This window comes from Giraffa tippelskirchi, chromosome 11, assembly GCF_054371585.1.
Source record: "Giraffa tippelskirchi isolate mGirTip1 chromosome 11, T2T-mGirTip1v1.2.pri, whole genome shotgun sequence".
NCBI classification, from domain to species: Eukaryota; Metazoa; Chordata; class Mammalia; order Artiodactyla; family Giraffidae; genus Giraffa; species Giraffa tippelskirchi.
The window spans coordinates 2,718,059-2,741,032 of record NC_137285.1 but is presented as its reverse complement, the minus strand read 5'-3'; the positions used below and the strand labels follow the sequence as shown (position 1 = coordinate 2,741,032).

At 46.5% G+C, this 22,974-nt stretch overlaps 2 protein-coding genes across 74 annotated transcripts in view; one reads left to right on the top strand and one right to left on the bottom strand.

The window, feature by feature from the left end:
• The window catches only part of EIF4ENIF1 (eukaryotic translation initiation factor 4E nuclear import factor 1), a 45,081-nt gene extending 32,702 nt beyond the window's left edge, over positions 1 to 12,379 (bottom strand). For 14 of the 47 annotated variants that reach the window (XR_014068970.1, XR_014068972.1, XM_081542345.1 and 11 more), the window contains exons 1-2: positions 6,727 to 6,809; positions 5,700 to 5,819 (exon numbers count right to left, since the gene is read on the bottom strand). Coding sequence is in view for 42 of the 47 variants with exons in the window: in XM_081542345.1 (XP_081398471.1) it covers positions 5,700 to 5,792 (93 nt within the window). In the remaining 5 variants the exon portion in view is untranslated. The other 33 variants (XR_014068971.1, XR_014068973.1, XM_081542347.1 and 30 more) reach the window with 8 other exon arrangements.
• Positions 12,157 to 22,974, top strand: part of SFI1 (SFI1 centrin binding protein) — an 86,729-nt gene continuing 75,911 nt past the window's right edge. For 24 of the 27 annotated variants that reach the window (XM_081542341.1, XM_081542342.1, XM_081542337.1 and 21 more), the window contains exons 1-2: positions 12,157 to 12,343; positions 14,063 to 14,192. In XM_081542341.1, coding sequence (XP_081398467.1) covers positions 14,095 to 14,192 — 98 coding nt within the window. In that variant the 5' untranslated portion in view covers positions 12,157 to 12,343; positions 14,063 to 14,094. Of the gene's footprint in view, positions 12,344 to 14,062; positions 14,193 to 14,757; positions 14,851 to 18,800; positions 18,883 to 21,931; positions 22,110 to 22,974 lie in introns of all 27 variants that reach the window. The other 3 variants (XM_081542340.1, XM_081542339.1, XM_081542343.1) reach the window with 3 other exon arrangements.

The window sequence follows — 22,974 nt, the reverse complement described above, 5'->3', positions numbered from 1 at the left end:
CTGCAGGACTCAGAACCTGGATTCAACCCAAGCCTCTAATGGTGGCTGATCTGATGCACTTTCTTCTATTGAAAGAATTCATGTGAAGATAAGAAAACGGAAATAAGGAAAAAAAGAAAAGGAGAGCCTGCTTTTTCTGTTGATCTGGCCAACACAAAGAAAAATAAACCTTGGCTTTTAAACGTGTTTGTACAACTGATAAAAGCAATGTAAAACATGAAGTAAGCAGGTAAATAAGTACAGAAAGAAACTTACGAATATCATTTTTAGGGTAGAAGCACTGTATCTGCAATACTGCTTTATGGTTTCATGTTAAAATGGAGATGGTTACTGTGACATATAGAAAGTAAGCATGTTGATCTAAAGTCGGTATCTGAAGAAGCTACCTTTCAGTGCCTCCCCCACCCTTATTATATCATAAACCGTTTCTAACACTTATTGTGTGTCAGGCACTTTTCTAAGCACTTGACATCCATTTCCTCATTTATTCTCCACAAAAATCCTATGGGGTAGACATTGTTCTATCTGCATTTCACAGAGGACAAGGATGAGAGTCAGAGAGCTGAGAATATGACTGAAGGCAACACAGGGTCAGCAAGTGGCAGAGTGGGGATCCCATACCAGGCAGCGGGTCTCGGCGGCTCCTCCTTCTCTCCACTGATTCTCCTGGAGGGTGAAGGAAGGCACCCACCCCTCCCAGCAGCTCTGTCACTCAGTGCTGGGCTGGTCTCTGTCCACCAAGACCACCAGGAACCCTGAACAAACTGCCACCTCCCTGGGCAGGCTTCCCCTGCGCCAGCTCCTCTCAGAGCACCTTTCCTGAATCAAAGGCCCTGCCCACAAATGTCTATGTCCCAAGTTCCCATTGTGAAATGACTGGCTCCGTACCTAGCCAGAAGTTCCCAGCACGAGCTAGGAGAGGATACCCAAGGGGGCAGGGGGCCCTGAATCCCAGCTTTTCCAGATGATTCAGAATTGGAACAGGTAGGAAAGAGCACTCAGTCAGCCCCCTCTAAGAACTTCCAGTTAGGTGTTCTGGACAGCAGAAGCTTTAACGTGGTATCGTGATTTTTCATACTGTAATTCTGCCTTCCCCAATATAAATAAGCACCCCTATTTTTATACTAGCTTAAAAGTTTGTAGCTTAGTGCCTCATTGAAATGCCACCTATTAACTCAATTTATGAGGTACTTGTGAAGTTATCGAACGAGATCTCGGTATGGCAACGACTTAACCATCTTACTACTGATTTCAACCTAGACTTTAAATCAAAGGGTATTCTCAAAGGCTTGACTTCAAGTCTCGCACGTGGTTCTAAGAAGGCCAGAATGATTACTCAAAGCAGTCCACCTCAGTTGTTTGTCTGTTTTCTTAATGATTTTCCCTGGCAGTCAGCACCTTCACTGCTGGGGCCCAGGTTCAATCCCTGCTTGGGGAACTAATATCCTGCCAGCCGTGCAGCGTGGCAAAACAAACACGCACACAGAAACAGACCGAAACGTAGAGCAAATACACCAACATGGCTGCACCGCTGCAACAGCTGCCCACCAGCCACACACCAGGGGGATTTCCTTTAACGGTCCTTACACTGACAAAACAGTGCCAATTTATAACTAGTCAAGGCGATGAAGAGCACGCAGGTAACTCAGATAATCCAACACTTATTTTTCAGGTGGTAGATTTAACATGCATGCTTAACACTGGTCAGTATCAAGCTGAATATTCTAAGTGTCCTCTGCTTTTACTCCCTGTCCAACTGGCAGGTGACAGCATTCATTAAGGAGTCTGTGGCAAGCTACTGGAGCAAAAGAGGAATAATACAAAGCATGTAATACTCTGTGATCTAAGACAATCAGTTTGTTCACCCGAAGAAAAAAAAACAAGGATCTGAACAGTGAGATAGTCCCAAGCATTTCTATTTTGTATTTCAGGCAAAAGATGCTATCACTAATTGAAGAGCAGGTACCACATCTCAAGAACTGGTAAAATAGGACCTCTGAAGAAGGTAAGAAGCAGCTCAGTGAGTCCCCAACTGTTTCCACTCGTAAGCCTCACTACCTCCTGTTTTCTAAACTGCTGCTGCTGCTGCTAAGTCGCTTCAGTCGTGTCCGACTCTGTGCGACCCCATAGACGGCAGCCCACCAGGCTCCGCCGTCCCTGGGATTCTCCAGGCAAGAATACTGGAGTGGGTTGCCATTTCCTTTTCCAGTGCATGAAAGGGAAAAGTGAAAGTGAAGTCACTCAGTCGTGTCCGACTCTTAGCGACCCCATGGACTGTAGCCTACCAAGGCTCCTCCGTCCATGGGATTTTCCAGGCAAGCGTACTGGAGTGGGGTGCCATTGCCTTCTCCGGTTTTCTAAACTAACGGTTCTCAAACCTGAATCTGAGTCAGAATTCTCTGAATTGCTTGTTATTCAGCCAGAGATGGCTGGCCCTACCCTTAGAGTTTGATTCAATGCCTATGAGATGGGGCCTGAGATTCTGTATTTCTAACAGTTTACCAGATGATACTAAACCACGGCTTCCCTGGTGGCTCAGGTGGTCGAGAATCTGCCTACAATACGGGAGACCTAGGTTCAATTCCTGGGTTGGAAAGATTCCCTGGAGAAGGAAATGGCTACCCACTCCATTATTCTTGCCTGGAGAATTCCATAGAGGAGGCTGGCAGGCTAAAGTCCATGGGGTGGCAAAGAGTCAGACATGACTGAGCAGCCAACACTTTTACTTTTCACTAAACGTTACTGCAAGCAACACACTTTGAGAACCACTGTCTAAACCATTTTTAATCCATGACTTTTGATGTGGGATCCCACTCTATAACTTCCCAAAGTCCTTAAACATAATGCAATCACTAAAAAAAAAAAAAAAAAAGCACCATTTAAATACTACCAAATCATAGCTTTTGATCTCAGGAAAATGCCAATCTGGCAAAATGGACCTGAGTAGGTTTACACATTAAGGGCTCAAAACCCTCAAAATAGCAAATGATATAATAAGTCTACTTATAACCATCCAAATTAATAATCACTGAGGCTTAGGAGGAGGCCTGAAAATTCCCAGTGTGACTCTTACACGAGTTCCTGAGACATTCATGGCAGCACGACAGACACTAACCGAACCCTGAGGAGTAACTGTGCACCTGAGTCCCTGACAACATCAACACCATATTTCAAGTTCCCCACGGAAGACGAAAGCCTTGCTACTCAAAGCATGGTCAGTGGACCAGCAGAATGGGCCCCACCTGAGAGTTGGTTAAAAAGTCTCATTAAAATAGTTGGTTAAAGAGAGACAGAAACATCATTAAATGCTTTATTTATTCCAACAGTTTGGTCCCAATAAGTAGACAGGGAGGAGGATGGCTCAAATATCATTCCAGGAGTAGAATCAACAGACCGTTTACTATAGTGCTGAGAACACAGAAGTGTTTTAAACTTCCTTCACAAGGAAAAAGGCTTGGTTTGCCTCAAACCCCACATAAAATTACCAGAGTATTGAGAAACATGAATATGAAAGCACTAACCTAATACCCCAACACTACCCAATAGTGACCCTAAAATTGTGTGTGTGTGTGCTCAGTCCTGTCCAACTCTTTGCAGCCCCATGGACTGCAAAGCCTGCCAGGCTCCTCTGCTCATGGAATTTTCCAGGCAAGAATACTGGAGTGGGGTGCCATTTCCTACTCCAGGGATCGAACACATGTCTCTTGTGTCTTCTGCAGCGGCAGGTAGATACTTTACCACCAGCATCACCTGGAAGCCCCTATAATTGTCATTAACTAAAAACTCTTAAATGAGGTGGAAAGTACAACTAATTCTAACTAGACTGGGTAGAGACCATTGAATCTAAACTTAACTGTCATTAACCGAAAAAATTTCTTTAAGGCACATTTATCTAACTGAGGCAGAATTCTGAGGCTAGACTGTCAAATACAGGCAATACTGAGCTTCTTAATGTTTACTGTAGACATACATAAATTCTACACTGAGAAATTAATATCTTAATATTATAATTAATAATATCTTCCTAAAAATGACTTATTCATAAAGATGGATATACTTTAAAAAATGAAATATACACCTTACCCCATCAAGGTGTGAAAGTGATTCAACAGTCTCTATGCCTGGACTCTACAACATAATGTACCAGTCAGAACTTTTACTCAAAACGTACTGGGAGATCTGAATTCACTTGAGTTTATAAAAGCACTTTCCTTTCTTTTAATAAGCCTTTCTCCATTCAGATTTCACTGTCAACATTTTAGGTGATGAATTTAAGCTGTGAAACACTACGCAAGCACTCCCAGGCTTGAGACAAGCTGCGTTCGGGAAGGCCAAGCCTGAATGCAAAGGCAAGCGCTCTCCATCACTGCATACGCTGTTACGCCAAAGCAGACTGGGTTAAGATAGAAACTGACCAAACGCCTTTCACAAAGGAAAACACTCTTGTCCTCAAGATTTTTTTTTTTTACACTAAAAATGAATATCACTCCAATAACATTGGGTACTTGATAAAGTACCCAATTCATTTTTAGTGAATTAGCTAGTTAAAAGTAGCAGCATCAGTACACACACAAGCTAGTTACAAGCAGCGGCATTAGTGCACACCCAAGGCCTGAGTTTAAAACACTCAACAGTCAGCATCTGGGAAGCCAGGGACAACGACCACATTGGAGTCCCTGATTGGGTTCGCACAAGGGGAGTAACAGACATGAGGCCCAACGGGGGCATAACCCTCCCACCAACAGGCCCAAGCACATTTTATGTACTGCAGCCCAACACATTTCGAGGAACTAGGGAAGAATTCACTGTTCCTGTCAACTGCTTCAGAAATGGTCAGTAGCCCACAAGACAGTAAAGCAATAGCTTCAATAAACACATGACCTTGAGGTGAGTCCTCCCCCAACAGCCCCAGGAAAAGCAGGTATCTAGAGGAGTTGAAATCACCACAAGTCTTCAGCTAAGGGAAATCTGATTAACATCTTACTTTCTTGAGTGCATATCCATTTTATAACAGCACATAAGAAGAATGTAAAAATCTCGTTACCCTCGGCAAAGCACACCAAAGAGTACTCCTGTGAGTTCACCTCTCAAGGAAGCATCAACACAGAGGACACGATGTCTGTGAGGCATCCCAGAGCTGGAGTCCTTACTCTACGGATTGTAAGTCAGTAGTGACATACCAGTTACACAGCTGTTATATCAAGTGTGCGCCAACACATTTGTTGTTGTTGTTTAGTTGCTAAGTCCTGTCTGATTCTTTGCGACCCCATGGACTGTAGCCGGTCAGGCTCCTCGGTCCATGGGATTATCCAGGCAAGATTACTGGAGTGGGTTGCCATTTCCTTCTCCAGGGGATCTTTCCAACTCAGGGATCGAAACCCAGTCTTCCTGTATTGGCAGGCAGATTCTGTACCACTGAGTAACCAGGGAAGTGCCAACATATTCCGATCCACAAATTCACACAGGGAGGATCTGAGCCTTCAGTGGAAGCCTACTTAGGGGCAAATTTTAAAGTCTGGGGCTTTGTACTTTCAGAAAAAAAGTTCAAAGCAATGTTTTACTCAATCTAGTTAATATTTAGTCCACATAGTCAGTCAGAATGAGACTACCGCTTTAAACAGTACTAATGAAGTTTCTGCACAATGTTACTAATCTCCTCACCTATAAAGAAACACTATTTCATTAGTAACAAAGCTTACTTTTGTATAGCGATGAGGGGATCTGGAAGCGGGTTGCTTCTTCAGGTCGAGAAAAGCATCTCCATTTTCTGTTTCACCCACACTTCTATCCATGGCTCCTTGGTTGACAGTTTTTTGCACCTGGAAGAAATCAGCACAAAATTGTCACCGAGAACAATAAATTTTCAAAAGTCCTCACTGTCTAAGAAACTGAAATTATGGACTCCCTTTAAAAAACCCTTTCTCTAAACCAGAACCCACTGGAAACAAAACCACCGGTACTTGGATATCTCTTATAGCAGAGAACTCGAAGCATCAACAGGGTAAGGAAAGCAGAAGTGGAACGTGCCCAGATCAGGGGACAGCCTCTAGTAGCTTTAATATGAAAAGAAACCAAGACTGATCGCTGCCACTCGTGAGGGCCGGCCGGCGGTAGTGGGGAAGTTTCCCGAAGTGGGGGCAGGTAGGAGACGGGCTGGGATCGGGGAAGTCGGGCAGTGGTAAAGTGCCTGTCATTTGCCAATGGACGGCGCCAGCTGCCCCTTGTTACCGGAGGCAGGGGACTGGAGACTGGGCCACAGCTCCCCTCGCCCGGCCCGCCGCACCTGTGGACATGTCAGGGGCGCCCGTGCCAAGGAAGGGGCGAGCGCTGGCTTCAGATCCGAAACTCGGCTTCCCCGGGCCGCGACCCCAACCCCCGGCCTCTCGCGCAGGCCCTGGCCCAGCAGCCGCCTTCGGAGGAAGGGCGGGGACGGTACTCACTGAGGGCAGGCAGGCCAGAGGGAGCGGGAGGGCCGAATCCCCCAGCCCCGGCGCTCCGAGATGGAGCCGGCGCAGGCCCGCCGCCGTCCGCCCCGGCCCGGCGGCTCGGGCCCCGCCAGCCCGCCCGCCGCCCCGCTGGCCTCCGGTCCCTGCCCGCCCCCCGCGCGCGCCCCGGCGCTCGCGCTCACGCACGCGACCCAGGGGAGCAGCGCGCCCGCGCCCCTTCTCTCCCCGCGGGCCCAAGCGCGCGGAACCCCGGACCCCGCCGCTGCCGCCCGGCCCTTACTGGTTGCCTCGGCCGCCGCTCCCCTCCCCGCCGCCCGCGCCGGCCCGAGAGCTGCTCCGCGCGGCCTTCGCTCTCGCCCCCCCACCCGCCCGGGCTGTCTCCCTTCAGCCGCCGTAACCGCGGCCCAGCCTCCGCCCCTCCTCTCCGGCCCCCTCCCCCTTAATAACTCCCTCCACGCACCCGGGCCGCAGCACCGCCTTCGCCGCCGCGCGCCCGGATGTGAGGTGTCCGCGGCGGTGCCGGCCGGAAAGGGGAATCATCGCGGCGCGCTCCCAGAGCGCCGGGCCCTGCGTGCGCCCGGCGGCGGGGAGGCGGAGGCCGGGAGGCGATGGCGGCGGCGGGTGGAGACCGGGCCGGGGGCCGGGAGAGCGCTCCCGGATGCGCGCAGGCAGTCGTCGCGGGCAGCCCCGGGGAGGACGCCGCGTTCCCACGCGCGCTTCGGGGCGGGGCGGAAGGGGAGGACGGCACGGGCGGAGCTTGGAGCCCACCATCACCGCCCGGCGGCTGTCGGAGGAAGGCAGCCGCGGCCGGGAAGTGGGGCCGGGGGCCGCAATCTGGGGACGCGGCGGCTGCTGCGTTTGCACGATCCGCGTCGGCGGAGCACCCTGGGGCTTCGGCCGCAGAATTCTGTGTTAGGCGAACCTGGGGGCTTGGAGCCTTCCGGAGTGTGTTCGAACCTCGGCTTTTTTTTTTTTTTTTTTTTTTACTGGTGGTGTGATCTTGGGCAAAGCTCTGAGTTCCGCTCTTCTTACTGAAATGATCTATGTGTGTGAGGAATAAGTGAGATTACGCTTCGCTGGGTTAATAAGCAAAACTGCCACGGTTGCTTCTGAATGAGCTACACGCGACTGACACATTCGTTGAAATATTCTTTCCCGCCCCGTAACCTGAATCTCTCCTTAGCCTGCTCGGGAAGGGGAAGTGCAAGTGTTTTTGGCTGAAAATGAGATTGCAGATGTCAAGCGCTTAGTACGTAGCGCTGGGACCGGCAGACAGGGCCACAGGGAGGCAAAGATCAATATAATTCCCCTCCTCTGTGAGCAATGAGAGTAACTGCCGTGTTGGGAGGAAAGGTTTAACTGAGATCACGTGTGAGCCTGGTCTGCAGGAATTTCACGAGTCCGTTTCTGCCTCGTGGGACCGTGAAATGTTACGTGACTGTGGAGGGAAACGTACTTTTTCTCGTGGAAGGATAGCGAAGTCTACGTATCTTTCAATGGGCCTGCTTTCTTGAAGCTTCATTTGTGAAATCAGCCCATTGGGCAGTGAGGGAGCTCTGAGTTCCCATCCTGTGGGTCTTGGCAGCAGAGAAAACAATTATGGAAACTTTATTTTTGTCTGTAATATTGGGTAAAATGTGTTTCTTACAAACTGTCTTCTATCCGCAAGCCACTATGGAGAAGTGGAGCAGGCCGTTGTTTTGTTGAAGCTCGTAAACCCCGGCCCTGACACTCGGGGTGAAACCAGAGTTACTTTACATTTTGAACCTGTTTTCTCAACTATCAAGAAGAAATAGCAGTGCCTACTTTCCAGGCTTGTAGTGGGAACTAGAGATAACAGTAAAAACACTCTTCTGGTTATCTTTGGCTGTGTAACAAACAATCCCCGAACTCAGTGGCTTAAACCAACATTTACTTTGCACCACATCTGCAGTTTGGGGTGGTTCTAGCTGGGACGGCTGGTCTCTGCCCCCTTTGGCTTCAGCTGTAAAGCTGGGCACTAGGAACATCAGACGGCTCACTAACGTGGTTGGTGGTTGGTGGTGGCTGTCAGCTGGAACCAATGCAGCTATTGGCTGGAACACTTAACACCTGGTTTCTTGTGTGGCCTGAGCTCCCTGACACCGGTGGCTAGATTCCCAGGGCAAGTGTCCAGGTAGGAGAGGGCCAGTCATAAACTGTCTAGCCTAGCTTCCAAGTCACTCATTGTCTGTTCTGCCACATGCCAGTCTTTTTTTTTTTTTTTTGATGTGGACCGTTTTTAAAGGCTTCATTGAATTTGTTACAGTATTGCTTCTCTTTTATATATTTTTTTTTTTTTTTAGCCAAGAGGCATGTGAGATCTTAGCTCCACAACCAGGGATTGAGCCGGTAACCTCTGCATTGGAAGGCGAACTTGTAACTACTGGACAACCAGAGACGTCCCCACATCCCACATCCTAGTCCTTAGATAGGAGTCACTAAGCCAAGCCTGTATTTAAGGGAAGGGGACTTAGACTACACCTTTATATAGGAAGAGTGTCACAGAACTTGCAGGCATGTTTAATTACTGCAAGTCATATAAGAAATGTGCTCCAGGCATGGTAGCTATTATGCTAGAGGCCTGGTCCTCTGATCTATCCTAGTGAGAATGTACTCTTCCCTCGGGCTCTTCTTTCCTGTCTTGTAGAATCTTGTTCAATTTACTTTTTACCTCTCAGAACCTTAATTTATCCTTACTAAAGGAGACAATTATTACCTAGGGATAAAGGCAATCATTTACTAAAGGAGAGCCATCTTTAGGAGAGCTACTTTCACCTGTCACGTAAAGCTGCTGCTGCTGCTGCTAAGTCGCTTCAGTTGTGTCCAACTCTGTGCGACCCCATAGATGGCAGCCCACCAGGCTCTTCTGTCCCTGGGATTCTCCAGGCAAGAACACTGGAGTGGGTTGCCATTTCCTTCTCCAATGCATGCAAGTGAAAAGTGAAAGTGAAGTCGCTCAGTCGTGTCTGACTCTTTGGGACCCCATAGACTGCAGCCTACCAGGCTCCTCCGTCCATGGGATTTTCCAGGCAAGAGTACTGGAGTGGGTTGCCATTGGCTTCCTCATGTAAAGCTAGATGCTTGCAAATCTTTGTTTCATTGTAGCTTTTGAATGTTATTCTCTTTGGCAGGAATGATAATTTGTAATTCCAAATGCCTCCTTTGCAACTAAAAGGAATTTTCAAGTATCAGTATGGGAAATCCCTTTGAGAGAGTAAGAAAGAGATAAGTGATTTATTCTACTTATAAATTATTTGTAAGATCTTAGTTTAGGTTCAAATTCTTGTTTCACAGTTTGGCATCAGGGGACTTCTAAATTTCAGTCTGTTGAGGAACAGTTCAAGAACAGCAGAGAGACAAATGGAAATTAGAAACCTAGAAATTTTGAGAGCAACCTCAACTCATAAAGTTGGGATTACATCTCCACTGCTCTCCACCTTTCTAAATGGGCTTTTTCCTAATCAGCTTTTCTGTCTCCAAGGGTACTCCCTAGTTCCAAGAAAATAGGATTTGAACAGTTTCACAGCTGTGGCATCATGTACTCAAGGATTCAGTTCAGTCGCTCAGTCGTGTCCGACTCTTTGCAACCCCATGGACTGCCGCACGCCAGGCTTCCCTGTCCATCACTAACTCCCGAAGTTTATTCAAACTCATGTCCATTTGGAGTTGGTGATGCCATCCAACCATCTCATCCTCTGTTGTCCCCTTCTCCCGCCTTCAATCTTTCCCAGCATCAGGGTCTTTTCCAATGAGTCAGCTCTTCGCATCAGGTGGCCAAAGTATTGCAGTTTCAGCTTCAACATCAGTCCTTCCAATGAACATTTAGGACTGATCTCCTTGCAGTCCGAGGGACTCTCAAGAGTCTTCTCCAACACCACAGTTCAAAAGCATCAATTCTTCAGTGCTCAGCTTTCTTTATAGACCAACTCTCACATCCATACATGATTACTGGAAAAACCATACTTTGACTAGACGGACCTTTGTGGGCAAAGTAATGTCTCTGCTTTTTCATATGCTGTCTAGGTTAGTCATAGCTTTTCTTCTAAGGAGTAAGTGTCTTTTTATTTCATGGCTGCAGTCACCATCTGCAGTGATTTTGTAGTACTCAAGGACTACAAAAGAATTATTAAGGGACTTCTGGAAGACCATACAGCAAGTTATTTGCAGAGCCTGAACCCTTCCTGGCACCTTACACCTTTGATTTTATATATGCTAAGTACTTAAGAGAGTCCGACACCACCACGTGCTGCTGCACTATCTCCTGTTATTCTGATTAATCTTTCCCAAGAGGACTAATTATTGTAATTCAAATAGAAATGGCTTTAATTCCATCCTAAATCAGTCAAAACCAACGGTGGTAAATGCACATGACAAAATATTAGTAAATCATTTAAAAAGCATAAGCATGCTTACTGATTTATCTTCCTGGATTGTTGTAATTTGTATAAATATTTACATAAATATTAATACTTATAAAAGCAACTTTAAGTAAATGGTAGTCATTGTGTTAAGATTTTTGAAAGTCACTAAATTATTTTAAAAAGTACTTGGCCACATCAGATAAAAGATTGTCCTGTGTCCCGCTAAAGTGGACCTTCTCCTTTTAAACACTTGTAATTACAAAAACTGATAGAAAATAGAGTAAAAATGCAAATCACCTGTGATTCTAATCCCAAAGCACCCAACTTATTTTTCCTCATTTTTCATTTTACGTTTTTAACGTAAAATGTCTCAAGCATTTATATTCATAATGCTAGCCTTTGTTTTTCGCTCTCCACCAGAAATCTCAGGCGCTTTAAATGTTTTACAAAACACAGAAGGAAAGGATACAAAAATGCCCTACCTTGATGCCTTAATGACCTATAATGAAAAAGAATCTGAAAATATATATCTGAATCATTTCGCTGTACACCTGAAACTATTAACACTGTAAATAAACTATTCTTCAATTAAACAATAATGCGTCTAAGCTTTAGCGTCTCCCATCCCCACGTTAAAACGATGATGAGTGGGCCGAAATGTTAAAATTAACGGCTGTTTATGCAATAGTAATAATTAATTCTTGTTGATTACATTTGAAAAGTAATGGTCGAGACGATACCAACCTGGGATAATCTTAACCGCCCGGCTGCGCAACCACGAGCCCTCCCCCACGCAGTCCTCGCCGACCATCTCCCCGCCGCGCGCGCTTCGGCACCGGCTCACTGTTCCCTGGGAACGCGGAGAGCCCAGAGCCCAGAGCGGCCCATCACGCGCGAGGCCGGAGGTGGCGGAAGGACGACCTCGGTCCCCACCGGCCTCCACGCAGGAGTCTCGCTCGTCTCTAGTGCCTGCCCCGCTAAGTGTGACTCGGGAATCCACTCAAAACAGGTTCAAACCAACATCGACATCGTAAAGCAAATGAAACAGCCCCCACCGCTCCTGTCCGACAGCAGTAGGAAGCTGAGCTCTGAGAGAGGCGAGCAAGCCACAGAGGCACCGGACTCTCCGCGGGGCCGCCCCAGGCGCGCCTCTCCACGCACCTCACGGTTAACGCGTTCCGGACGCGGCGAGGCGGCGTCGGCGGCTGGGGGTGGGCGTGCCCCTTCCGCACTGAGGCTGCGCGAACTCCCGGTCCTGGGCGGGGCGTCCTCACGCACGCAGTGTTGCCGTGGAGACGGGGGCGGGGCCGGCGCGAGACGTGCGTCCTGAGGCGCGGGAAGCGAGGCGGCGGCAGGCCGTGGCGGGCACGGGCCGCGCCGGCCTGAGGGCTTGGGACCGCGTCTCCCGAGACCTGTCTGAGGCGGCCGGAGCCCAGAGGCGAGCGCACGTCACTCCGAGCCCGGTCGGTGACTACGCTGTGGGCGCGTCCGCTTCCTCCTTCTCTGGACGCGCAGGTGATGCTGCCTCCCCGCGGGGCTGAGGAGGGAGACGGTAGGCGAGGTGGAAACGGCGCGCAGAGCGGCGCCCGGGGTCCGCGCTTCTCGCCCCGCGTCCTCCCCGCACGTCAGGTGCGCCCGGGCGGGTGCGTGTGCCGCGTCCGTGCAGGGCTCGTTGGCGCGCGCGAATTCGAATTCCCTGCTGTGTGGCCGAGCGAGCAGCTAGGGTTTGCAGAACTCAGGGGCCACACCAGAGCCCCGAGGGCCAATTGGACGAACGCCCGCAGTGGGAGATGAGTGCTTGCTTTTTATTTTTTTATTTAAAATTAATTTACTTATTTACTTTTGTTTGCACTGAGCCTTCGTTGCAGCGCGCGAGCTTTCTCTGGTTGCCCGGTGGCAAGTGGGATCTTAGTTCCCTGACCAAGGATGGCACCTAGGCCCTCTGCATTGGGACGCCGATTCTTAACCACTGGACCACCAGGGAAGCCTTATGGTGCTCAGTTTTTATTTGATGGGAGGCAGTTCAGGTTAATTGTTAATCTCTGGATTATAGTATATATTTGTTGAGCAAATGGTGTTAGGTCCCTGCGTACCGGCCCCAGCTGTACCACTTAGTGATGACGTGGGCCCTTCATTTATAAAATGAGGATGGTTACCACCTGTTGAGGTGGTTGTGTTAAAGCAACTAGTTAATGAAAAGTGCTCAGTATTGATACCGTACCTGACACAGAGTACCCGCTCCATAAATGCTATTTTGACTCTAATCTAGACTTTCTAGGTGGCATGGTACCCACCTAAGTGACAGGGAAGTATAAGGCTTGGAGGTGTCATGGAAGGCTTCCTGGAGTTGAAATTTATTCTGCAACTTGGCATATAAATTTAGATATTTCCTTGCTTTTCTTTAGCAAGATCACTCATTTCTCAGTTATTGTTAGAAGCTGCAGAATACTGTAGAAACTTCCAGTTACTCTTAGATTTGCATTTTTTCAAATTAACATGTGTGTTAAAAAATTAGTATTGGGACTTTCCTGGCAGTCCAGTGGTTAAGATTCTGAGTTTCCAATTTCGGGGGTGTGGGTTCCGTCCTCCCTGGCTCAGGAACTAAGATCCCATGTGCCGCCTGGCAGGGCCAAAAGAAAATTGATATTGAAAGTTTATATTAGGAAATAGTCTCCAGGCTGCAGTTCCAGTTTCCATTCTTCTAACTGTTCATCCTGATGTTACTTGTAAATTGGAAGTAAATAACCTCATAGGTGACATTTTTTGATTTGTCAGATTTACACCTTGTGTCGACCATTATTCATAGGAAATAAGTACTTGGCTCAGTTTTTCTTTCCTCATCCCATCAACGTGGTTGTGTGGTAATTTGTTGTTTATAGTGTTTACGTTAAGTAACAAATATTCACTGTTGAACCAAGGGTATGTGCCCGCGCACGCCCTCAGTTGCTCAGTTGTATCTGACTCTTTGCAACTCCATAGACTGTAGCTTGACAGGCTCCTCTGTCCATGGAATTTTCCAGGCCAGAATACTGGAGTGAGTTGCCATTTCCTTCTCCAGGGGATCTTCCCAACCTAGGGATGCAACCCAAGTCTCCTGCATTGGCAGGCGGATTCCTTACCGCTGGGCCATCTGGGAAGGTGCATGCTGAACCAAGTAGACTGTTTCAACTCTTCCTCTCTTGTATATCCCATCATTTTTTCCGAGAATTAATGCTTATTTTATAATTTTCCTAGTATTCCATGCACAGATCACTAATTTTTGATTCATGAAGAATCTGCTTACTGAAAAATGTGTATCAAGCCACTGGTTGAATTTTCAGCAAAAAAAGATTAAGCAGAGAATGGAGAGGAAGGTTGACTCCAGGTGAGTGATGAGACTTGACAAAAAAGATAACTGAACTTGTGACTTATTTAGAAACTTTTAAATATTTTGTGTGTGAAAATAGTAAATTCTTAAAATGTAGTTTTTTCCTAAAATCAGGAGTAATGAGTAACAGTTTTTTGTTGATATTTTGGGTTTCTCATCTAGGGTATAGAGTATAATGCACATTTTATACTTTATGTTACAGTCAGAATCCATTTTGGGTTTGTGGAGATACCCATCATTAAAATTCTTACTTTGAGCAGAAATAAGGATGATATTCCTGAGAAGTTATATTGAGGCTGGCTTTCTCCTTCTCCTCCTTTGGATCATGGCTGCTTTCAGCCTGCACTAAGGTTCTTTTGATTCCAAGTAAGAGACTTCAGTTCTGGCTAGCCAGGGAAAAAGGAGAGAATTTACAAGAAAGAGGCTGCAATTTACTAACAACCTCAGATTCTCAGGGGTGACTTGCACCTGGCCCTTATGAGTGTCCTGCCCCTTAGGACAGGGATTGGTTCAGGGGTGGGCATGTGACTGCACGGGGCCAATCAGAGGTTTTCCTCTACAGCTGGGACAGGCTTTCAGGAGTGAGACCCACCTGGTGCTGAGAGTAGCAGCTGCTGCAGTCTCCACCCTGCAAAGGCTGGGACCCTGTATGCAGGTCAGCACACTGAGCAGGAAGAATTGACAGTTGGAGCCGCCAATTTGAGTCTCTAGTCGTGAGGCTCTGGTTCAGACTTTGGAAGTCCATGAGCTGGGAAATTACCTCTTTGTGCTGGTTATCTTCAGTATAACCCTCCACTTGTGTATCCAGGGCTTTCCATTGAATTTGACCAGTGAGGTCCTGGTAGAAGATAGTGAGGAGAGAGAGAGAGGAAGGTGAGGCCAGACCGTTTATCCCCTTGGCTCCCTCACTGCAAGATGCCTTTTGGCTTCAGTCTTTCCCAGCATCATGGTCTTTACCAGTGAGTTGGCTCTTCGCATGAGGTGGCCAAACTATTGGAGCTTCAGCGTCAATTCTTCCAATGAATATTCAGGGTTGATTTCCTTTAAGATTGATTGCTTTGATCTCCTTGCAGTGCAAAGGATTCTTAAGAGTCTTCTCCAGCACCACAATTCAAAAGCATCAATTCGTTGGCACTCAGCCTTCTTTATGGTCCAGTACTCACATCCGTACGTGACTGCTGGAAAAACCATAGCTTTGACTATACGGACCTTGGTCGGCAAAATGATGTCTCTGCTTTTTAATATGCTGTCTGGGCTCGTCATAGCTTTCCTTCCAAAGAGCAAGCAACCTTAGATCCTAACTAACATACAGAAGGTTTTTGTTTATTTATTTACCTATGCTGGGTCGTAGTTGCAGCATGCAGGATCCAAGTCTCTGACCAGGGATTGAACTCGGGCCCCCTGCATTGGGAGCACGGAATCTTAGCCACTGAACCACCAGGGAAATCCCCATACAGAAGTTTATTTATTTATTTTTTTTAATAGAATCTACTAGGTCCTAGGCAAGGTGGAAGCCAGCGTAGCTGGAGAGACCTATTCAGCAGCGTTTGGTCCCTTCCTCCTGAGCAGTGCCATCTTTGTGCTTTAGCCCCCACCTCCTGTACAGACTGTGTCTCAGCTCAAAATTCAGTTCTAGGAGAATAAATCTGGTTGGTCCAATGTAAGTCAAATTTCTCCCCCTGCTCTAATCAAATTTTTCTTGGAGCAGGGTCATGGAGCTCCCAGCACAGCTGCTGAGGTCCTACCCCTGCTGACCCCACAGCTTTTGAGGGATCCATCCTCAAAAACTGAATCCACGCCCTGACAGTGTTTACCAGTGATCGGTAGAGTGCTTGTCAGGCCTACCTTACTTTAGCTTCTGAAACAAGTTAACCATGGCCTTAAATTGAAACTCTGTTTCCTCAAATACTCTGCAGCTTTACCATGGGAAGCTTTGATAGGAGAATGGATTCCCTAGGTATTCTGCTGTAAAGCAATTTGAGATCCACCCTGTGAGCCCTGCAGTTCTCCTTGAAGTTCCTTAACTCTCCTTGAACTTTTACACTGCTCGTACCTAATATTCACACCAACTCTTTCCAGTTCCCAACTCCCTACTAGTTTCTGCTCAGATTTCCAAACTCAGTTCCAGTATCATCTCTAGGAAGCCTCTTACCACCTTGTTCCCCCCGGTGTGGATTAGGCACCCAGTGTGGGTGTTCCCATAACACCTGAAGTTTACCTTTTTCATAGCATTTAATGATTGGTGTTCTCGTCCTCTTAATACACCATAAACTCTTGAGAAACTTTTACCGTTATATACTTACTGCCTCACCAGCAATAAGTGTCCAGTAAACTTTCTCTGAGTGAATAAAAAGTGTATGTGTATGTATGTGAATATACATGTATAACATACACAGACATACATCTCTGTAGTATCTGAAGCCTTTGTGGATTTGTTGTTTCTGTTTCCTTAATCACAGAGTCTAGCTTCTTTGTGTGCTGGACAGTGTACACTACAGATTTTGTATAGAACTGTCTCTAGGTTTATGAAGGTTTCTTCTTTCTGAAGGATTTGCGTTTCCCTTTGTTATTCTCCTTGGTGCATTACTATTCCACAGTCACCTTAAACCAGTTGTGAGGCTTATGATTCCCTGACCCTCTTAGAACCCAGAGTGTAAATCCTCTCAAGGCTGTAGGACTTCTGATTCACCCACACCCTCAATTTTGAGAATGGTCCCTGCGTCTTTTGGAGATGGGCTTGTGCTTACTAAACTGGTGTACCTGACAGCATGCCAGTTACTTCTATTCACTTCAGTGCATGAAGTACCAGTTTGTTTACAATGAGAAATAACCAGGGAAACCAGCAGTGTATGCCTACCTGCTGCAGGAAGCCATATTATATTCCAAAGTTTTCTTAGGAAGTTTGAAATCACAGTGTGGGAACATAGTTGATACATCACCTCCAGGATGAATGTAGAGTATCCAAATCTGACTGTGTCACCCCCTCCCTACTTAGAACTTTCCAGTGACTCTTGTTGCCTTTGGGCTCCAGTCCCTGCTCCTTTGCTTTGCCTTCAAGGCCTCTCCACAGTCCATTTTCTAGCCTCATTTCTCACCACTCTAAGCCTCATACTCTGTTTGCAGCTATCCAGCTCTGTTAGTTTGGGTCAGGTTCAGGAAATCCAGAGTTGTTGTTTAGTTGCTGAGTCATGTCCAACTCTTTGTGACCCTGTGGAGTGTTGCCCACCAGGTTTCTCTGTCCGTGGGATTCTCCAGGGAAGAGCACTGGATCAGGTTGCCATTTCCTTCTCCAGGAGATCTTCCTGACCCAGGGATTGAACCTGTGTCTCCTGCATTGGCAGGTTGATTCTTTACCCTGAGCCACCTGGGAAGCCCGAAATCCAAAGTAACGGATGCTAAACACGATAGAAGTGATTTTCCTTTCACAGATAGGAAGTCTAGAGGCAGGTGGTTAAGATGGTTCTGTCCAGTAAGGTTCTTATGGACCCAGGACCTGCCCCCTGTCCACACCGCTGTCTCTGAGAGGTGGTCCTCGTCCTCCCGGTTCAAGCGCATAGCCATTCCAGGCAGCATGTAGGAGGGAGATACAAAGACAAAGTGTGCATTGGGTGGCTCTTAGGTAGATCGTAGGAACCTGCTACCTGATGAGCCCCTATACATCGTCTTAGAACTTAATTTTAGAAGGTAAGAGTAGGGGAGCCTCAGAAATGTAGCCTTTATTCTGGGCAACCATGTGTGCAGCCAAGTAGAGGATAAGTAGTGGGTGTGCGTCAGTGTCCTATGCTTGCTGTAAGCTGTCAATATTCTTGTTTTCTCATGGTAAGATATGAGAAACACACTGAATACATATTTGTCTTTGTAACATATTAAAAAACTGAGAAATTACTTTGCTGACAAAGTCCGTATAGTCAAAGCTATAGTTTTTCCAGTAGTCATGTATGGATTTGAGGGTTGGACCATAAAGAAGGCTGAGCATCGAAGAATTGCTGCTTTTGGTGGTGTTGGAGAAGACTCTTGAGAGTCCCTCGGACGCAAGGAGATCAAACCAGTCATTCCTGAAGGAAATCAACCCTGAATATTCATTGGAAGGACTGATTCTGAAGCTCCAAAACTTTGACTACTTGATGCGACGAAGAGCTGACTCATTAGAAAAGACCCTGATGCTGGGAAAGACTGAAGGCAGGAGGAGAAGGGGACGACAGAGGACGAGATGGTTAGATGGCATCACCGACTCGATGGGCATGAGTTTGAGCCAGCTCCAGGAGATGTTGAAGGACAGGGAAGCCTGGCGTGCTGCAGTCCATGGGGTTGAAGAGTGTCGGACCCGACTGAGCGACTGACCAACAGCAACAACAAGCCCCAGGCTGTGCGGCTGAGCGCGTTACAGTAGGTCCTGGTCCTGAGTGAATAAACCAGCCCTGCAGGGTGCACCCGCCAAGTAAATAGTTAAATGAATCGGTCAGGGCGTGCCTTCCCCTGGGCACTTTTTTGTTTTTTAAATCTTTATTTTAAAACAGTCAAAGTACAGGTGATTTGCAGTGTTGTGTGTGTCTCAGGTGTGCAGCAAAGGGATTAAGTTGCACATATGTCTATGTTCTTTTTCAGACTCTTCCCCACTGTAGGCTGTTGCAAGATATTCAATATAGTTCCCCGTGCTATACAGTTGGTCCTTGTTGTTTATTTTATAGTAAGTGTGCGTCTGTTACTCCCAAACTCATAATTTATCCATTTCACTTTTGGTAACAGCAAGTTTTCTGTATTTGTGAATCTATTTCTGTTTTGTAAATAAGTTCATTTATATCATATTTTAGATTCCCCGTGTGACTGATATTGTATGATAATTTCTTTGTCCGACTCATTTCACTTAGTATGATAATCTCCAGGGTCATCCGTGTTGCTGCAAATGGCATTATTTCATTTTTTATGACTAATATTCCATTGTGTATATATGTACCACATCTTGTCTGTCTGTTCATCTGTCGATGGCCATGTAGGCTTCTTTCATGTCTTGGCACTTCCATTTTTTTGTGTTTCTTGGCTAATCATTGTCCTCCTGTTGACACTTTTTTAAAAAAGTGATTGTATTCCTGTGTCCTGAATTAGACCAGGCTCCTCCCCTGTTCCTCATGATTGTTGGGTTTCTGATACTGTTTTTGAAGTGCCTTCTGTTGCATCTATTTCATATTTCTTTCTATCCTTCTGCCTTTCCTTTGTTCCATAACTGAACACATTTTATATGTCTACCTACTGTGAGTGCCTGGCAGTGTGTTAGGGGCTGAGTATATGTTAGTAGATAAAAGTGGTTCCTGTCATCATGAGGCCTTGTGATGGGAAACGGGCACATACGAATGGAGACTCATCTGTGGTTTCAGTTTGTGATCTCCTCCTTTTGGTGTTAGAATAGCTTAGATTTCTGGGGCTACTTCACGTACACCAGAGTTGGTATCTTTATGATCTTTAAACTTGCAGAGCTGCAAATAGTTCATCTGCTGCTTGACTCACTAGCTGGTGAGGGGGAGCCCAGAGTCTGATGAAAGGAGAGAGCAGTGGTCAGGGATGACTTCACGCATGGGCTTCCCACTCTGATGACCGGTTTGAGGATGTAACAGGGCTTCAAAAGGGCACCGACCTAGCACTTTTTCCATCAGTTTGCTGTTTCATAGGCTCTTAACATTTTTAGAGCCTCTTTTATTTTTGTAGTAAAATGAGTGGGATGAAAGCCTCATTTTAAAAATTTTTGTTAATGTTTTATTTTGAAATAATTTCAAATTGAGAGAAAAATTGCAAGATTAGGACAAAGAACTATATATCTTTCTTGTCCTAGATTTTCCTGTTAACATTTTTACCACATTCATCTGCTTCTGTCTCTTTCTCCCCATCTCTGTCATCTGTCTCCTCTCAGTGTTTTCGTGTCATTTGTAGACACGTGCAGGGGAGCACAGCATTTGAGTCACCGATACGCATGCTCCTGGCTGAGCTCAAACGTGGCCGTGCTCTGCCTCCTTGTTTCAGCTCATCCTCTGAGTGCGGATCCTTTCCCCAGTCTGTGCACGGCCGCGTTTGCACAGTTTGTGCTCTCTGTTGACGGTTTTGCTGTCCGAAGTGGCCCCTGATCACAGTGCTGAAGTGCTGTCTAGTGTTCCTCAGTGCAGGGAGACTGTGCTGTACCTTATGGAGAAAATGTAGGGGACTTCTCTGGCGGTTCAGAGGTTAAGACTCCACACTCTCAGTGCTGGGGGGATGCGGGTTCAATCCCTGGTCGGGAAACTAAGATCCCGCCTGCCTTGTTTGTTGTTGATCATTTGCTCAGTCATGTCTGACTCTTTGCAACACCATGGGCTGCAGCACGCCAGGCTTCCCTGTCCTTCACCATCTTCTTGAGTTTGCTCAAACTCATGTCCATTGAGTCGGTGATGCCATCCAACCATCTCATCCTCTGTTGTCCCCTTCCCTCCTGCCTTCAGTCTTTCCCAGGATCGGGCTCTTTGAGATGCGGCCTTGAGACGAGGCTAAAAGTAAAAAGAAAGTGTAGGCCTTCCCTGGTGGCCCAGTGGTTAAGAATCTGCCTGCCAATGCAGGGACCACGGATTCAATGCTAGTCTGGGAAGATTCCACGTGTCACGGGGCGACTAAGCCCGTGCGCCCCAGCTCCTGAGTCCACCCTCTAGAGCCCGTGCTCCATAACAAGAGAAACCGCTGCAAGGAGAAGCCTGTGCACTGCAGTGAGGAGGAGCCACCGCTGGCCGCGCTAGAGAAAGCCCATGCACAGCAATGAAGACCCAGCGCAGCCAAAGATAATTTTTTTTTTTTTTTCCAAAGATAATTTTTTTAAAAACTGTATGTTAGACGCACTTTGTGCAAGCATGAGTTGTAGGGCTGTTGACGGTGACTTCCGTGTTAAAGACTCACTGTATGTACTAAGCATAGTGTCTTTAAACACAGGCACACATAAAACCAGGCTCTGTGTTGATTAGTTGATGATATTTTTTTTGGCATGCAGGATCTTAGTTCCCTTACCAGGGATCAAACCTACGCCCCCTGCGGTGGAAACGTGGAGTCTTGACCACTAGACTGCCAGGGAAGTCCCGATGAGAACGCTTTAAAGGCTGGCAGGAACCTAACTATGTCTTCTCCTGTAGGGACAGTGGTTCAGGATATTCACTAACTCACTGCTTATGATGACTTTATAGAACTTACCACAAATAATAAGAATCAAACTATATATTTCTTCCCTCCCCTGGACCATTTGTGAGTAAATCGAAGTCAGTTGTCCCCAAAATGATAATTTATAGCAGAAAGAAAACAACAAAATGTAAGAAAAACTTCCCTTTTCATTTTGTCTTTTTGATATTTATTCGTTCGTTTGGCTGTGCTGGGTCTCAGTTGCAGCCTGTGGAATCTAATTCCCTGACCAGGGGTTGACCCTGGCCCCCCGCACTAGGAGCACAGAGTCAGCCACTGGACCCCCAGGGAGGTCCTTCGTTTTGTCTTTTTAGTCCCCTTTAATTTGGAAATATTTCTCAATATTTCCTTATTTTCCATGACCTAAACATTTTTGAAGAGTTTAGCTTACCTTTTATGGATATATTTGAATTTGCTCAGTGTTTCTTCATGATGAATTCAAGTTATGTATTTTTGGTAAGAATTTCACAGAAGTGATGTTGTGTTCTCAGTACATCAATATCAGGAGATATGGTCCTGTTACCATTGATGTTGACTTTTATCACTTGGTATAGATGATGTCTGGAGAAGGCAATGGCACCCCACTCCAGTGTTCTTGCCTGGAGAATCCCAGGGACGGGGAAGCTTGGTGGGCTGCCGTCTATGGGGTCGCACGGAGTCGGACACGACTGAAGCGACTTAGCAGCAGCAGCAGCATAGATGATGTCTGTCAGGTTTCTCCACTATAAAGAAGTGAGTAAGTGTTTTGTGGGGAGATGTGTTGAAACTACATTAATAGCCTGTTTCTCATCAGACTAGCACCCGCTTGTTTTTACATCCATTGACGATTCTTATCTGAGTCAGTTATTCCTGTGATGGTTCTTAAAAGTTTATTAGTTGTATTCTACTGCAAAGTAGAGCTTCCCATTTTTCTTCATCTATTAATTTACTCATTTACTTACTTCAGCATGGATTTGTGGATTCCTGTTTTATTCAGTGGGTTTTAGTCTGTTACTGCCGAAATTGTCCCAGATTTGGCCAGTGGGAGCCCTTTCCAGCTGGTTCCTGTGTCCTTTTGACATTCTCCTGTCATCCTTTGAACATTTCTTTACTTTTTGATCCAGTAAGATAGTCCAGGCTTGTCTTATCTTTTTCTCGTCTCAGACCTGAAAGTCAGCCACATTCCCAAGCACTGCCACGTCCTCTTAGGAGGCAGTGGCATTTCAGAAACAATATTTGAGCTCCGTGTTTGCTTATTGCTGATGGGATGTTGTTGCACTAGATATTTCCTGCAGGCAGATCTCTGACATGTGTTTTTTAAAATCATGAGTTCATACCAATAAGAAGATCTCTTAATGTTTCTAAAATGAGATTAAAAGTCATAAATTTAGTGTTTCGTCAAGGTGTGTAGTTTCACATTGATGTAAAAGTCACATAACCTGGAAATCATTCCTGGTTGTTTCTATGTGAAGAAACCTGTTTCTAACTTGAAAATGATTCCCCTTAAATGACACGTTTAAGAAGTGTGTGTTAGGACTGAGATCTCCAAGGTACCCTGCAGCTCTGTAGTTTCTGCCTAGAGCTGATCTAGCAGTACCCACCTCCAGATGGGATGCGT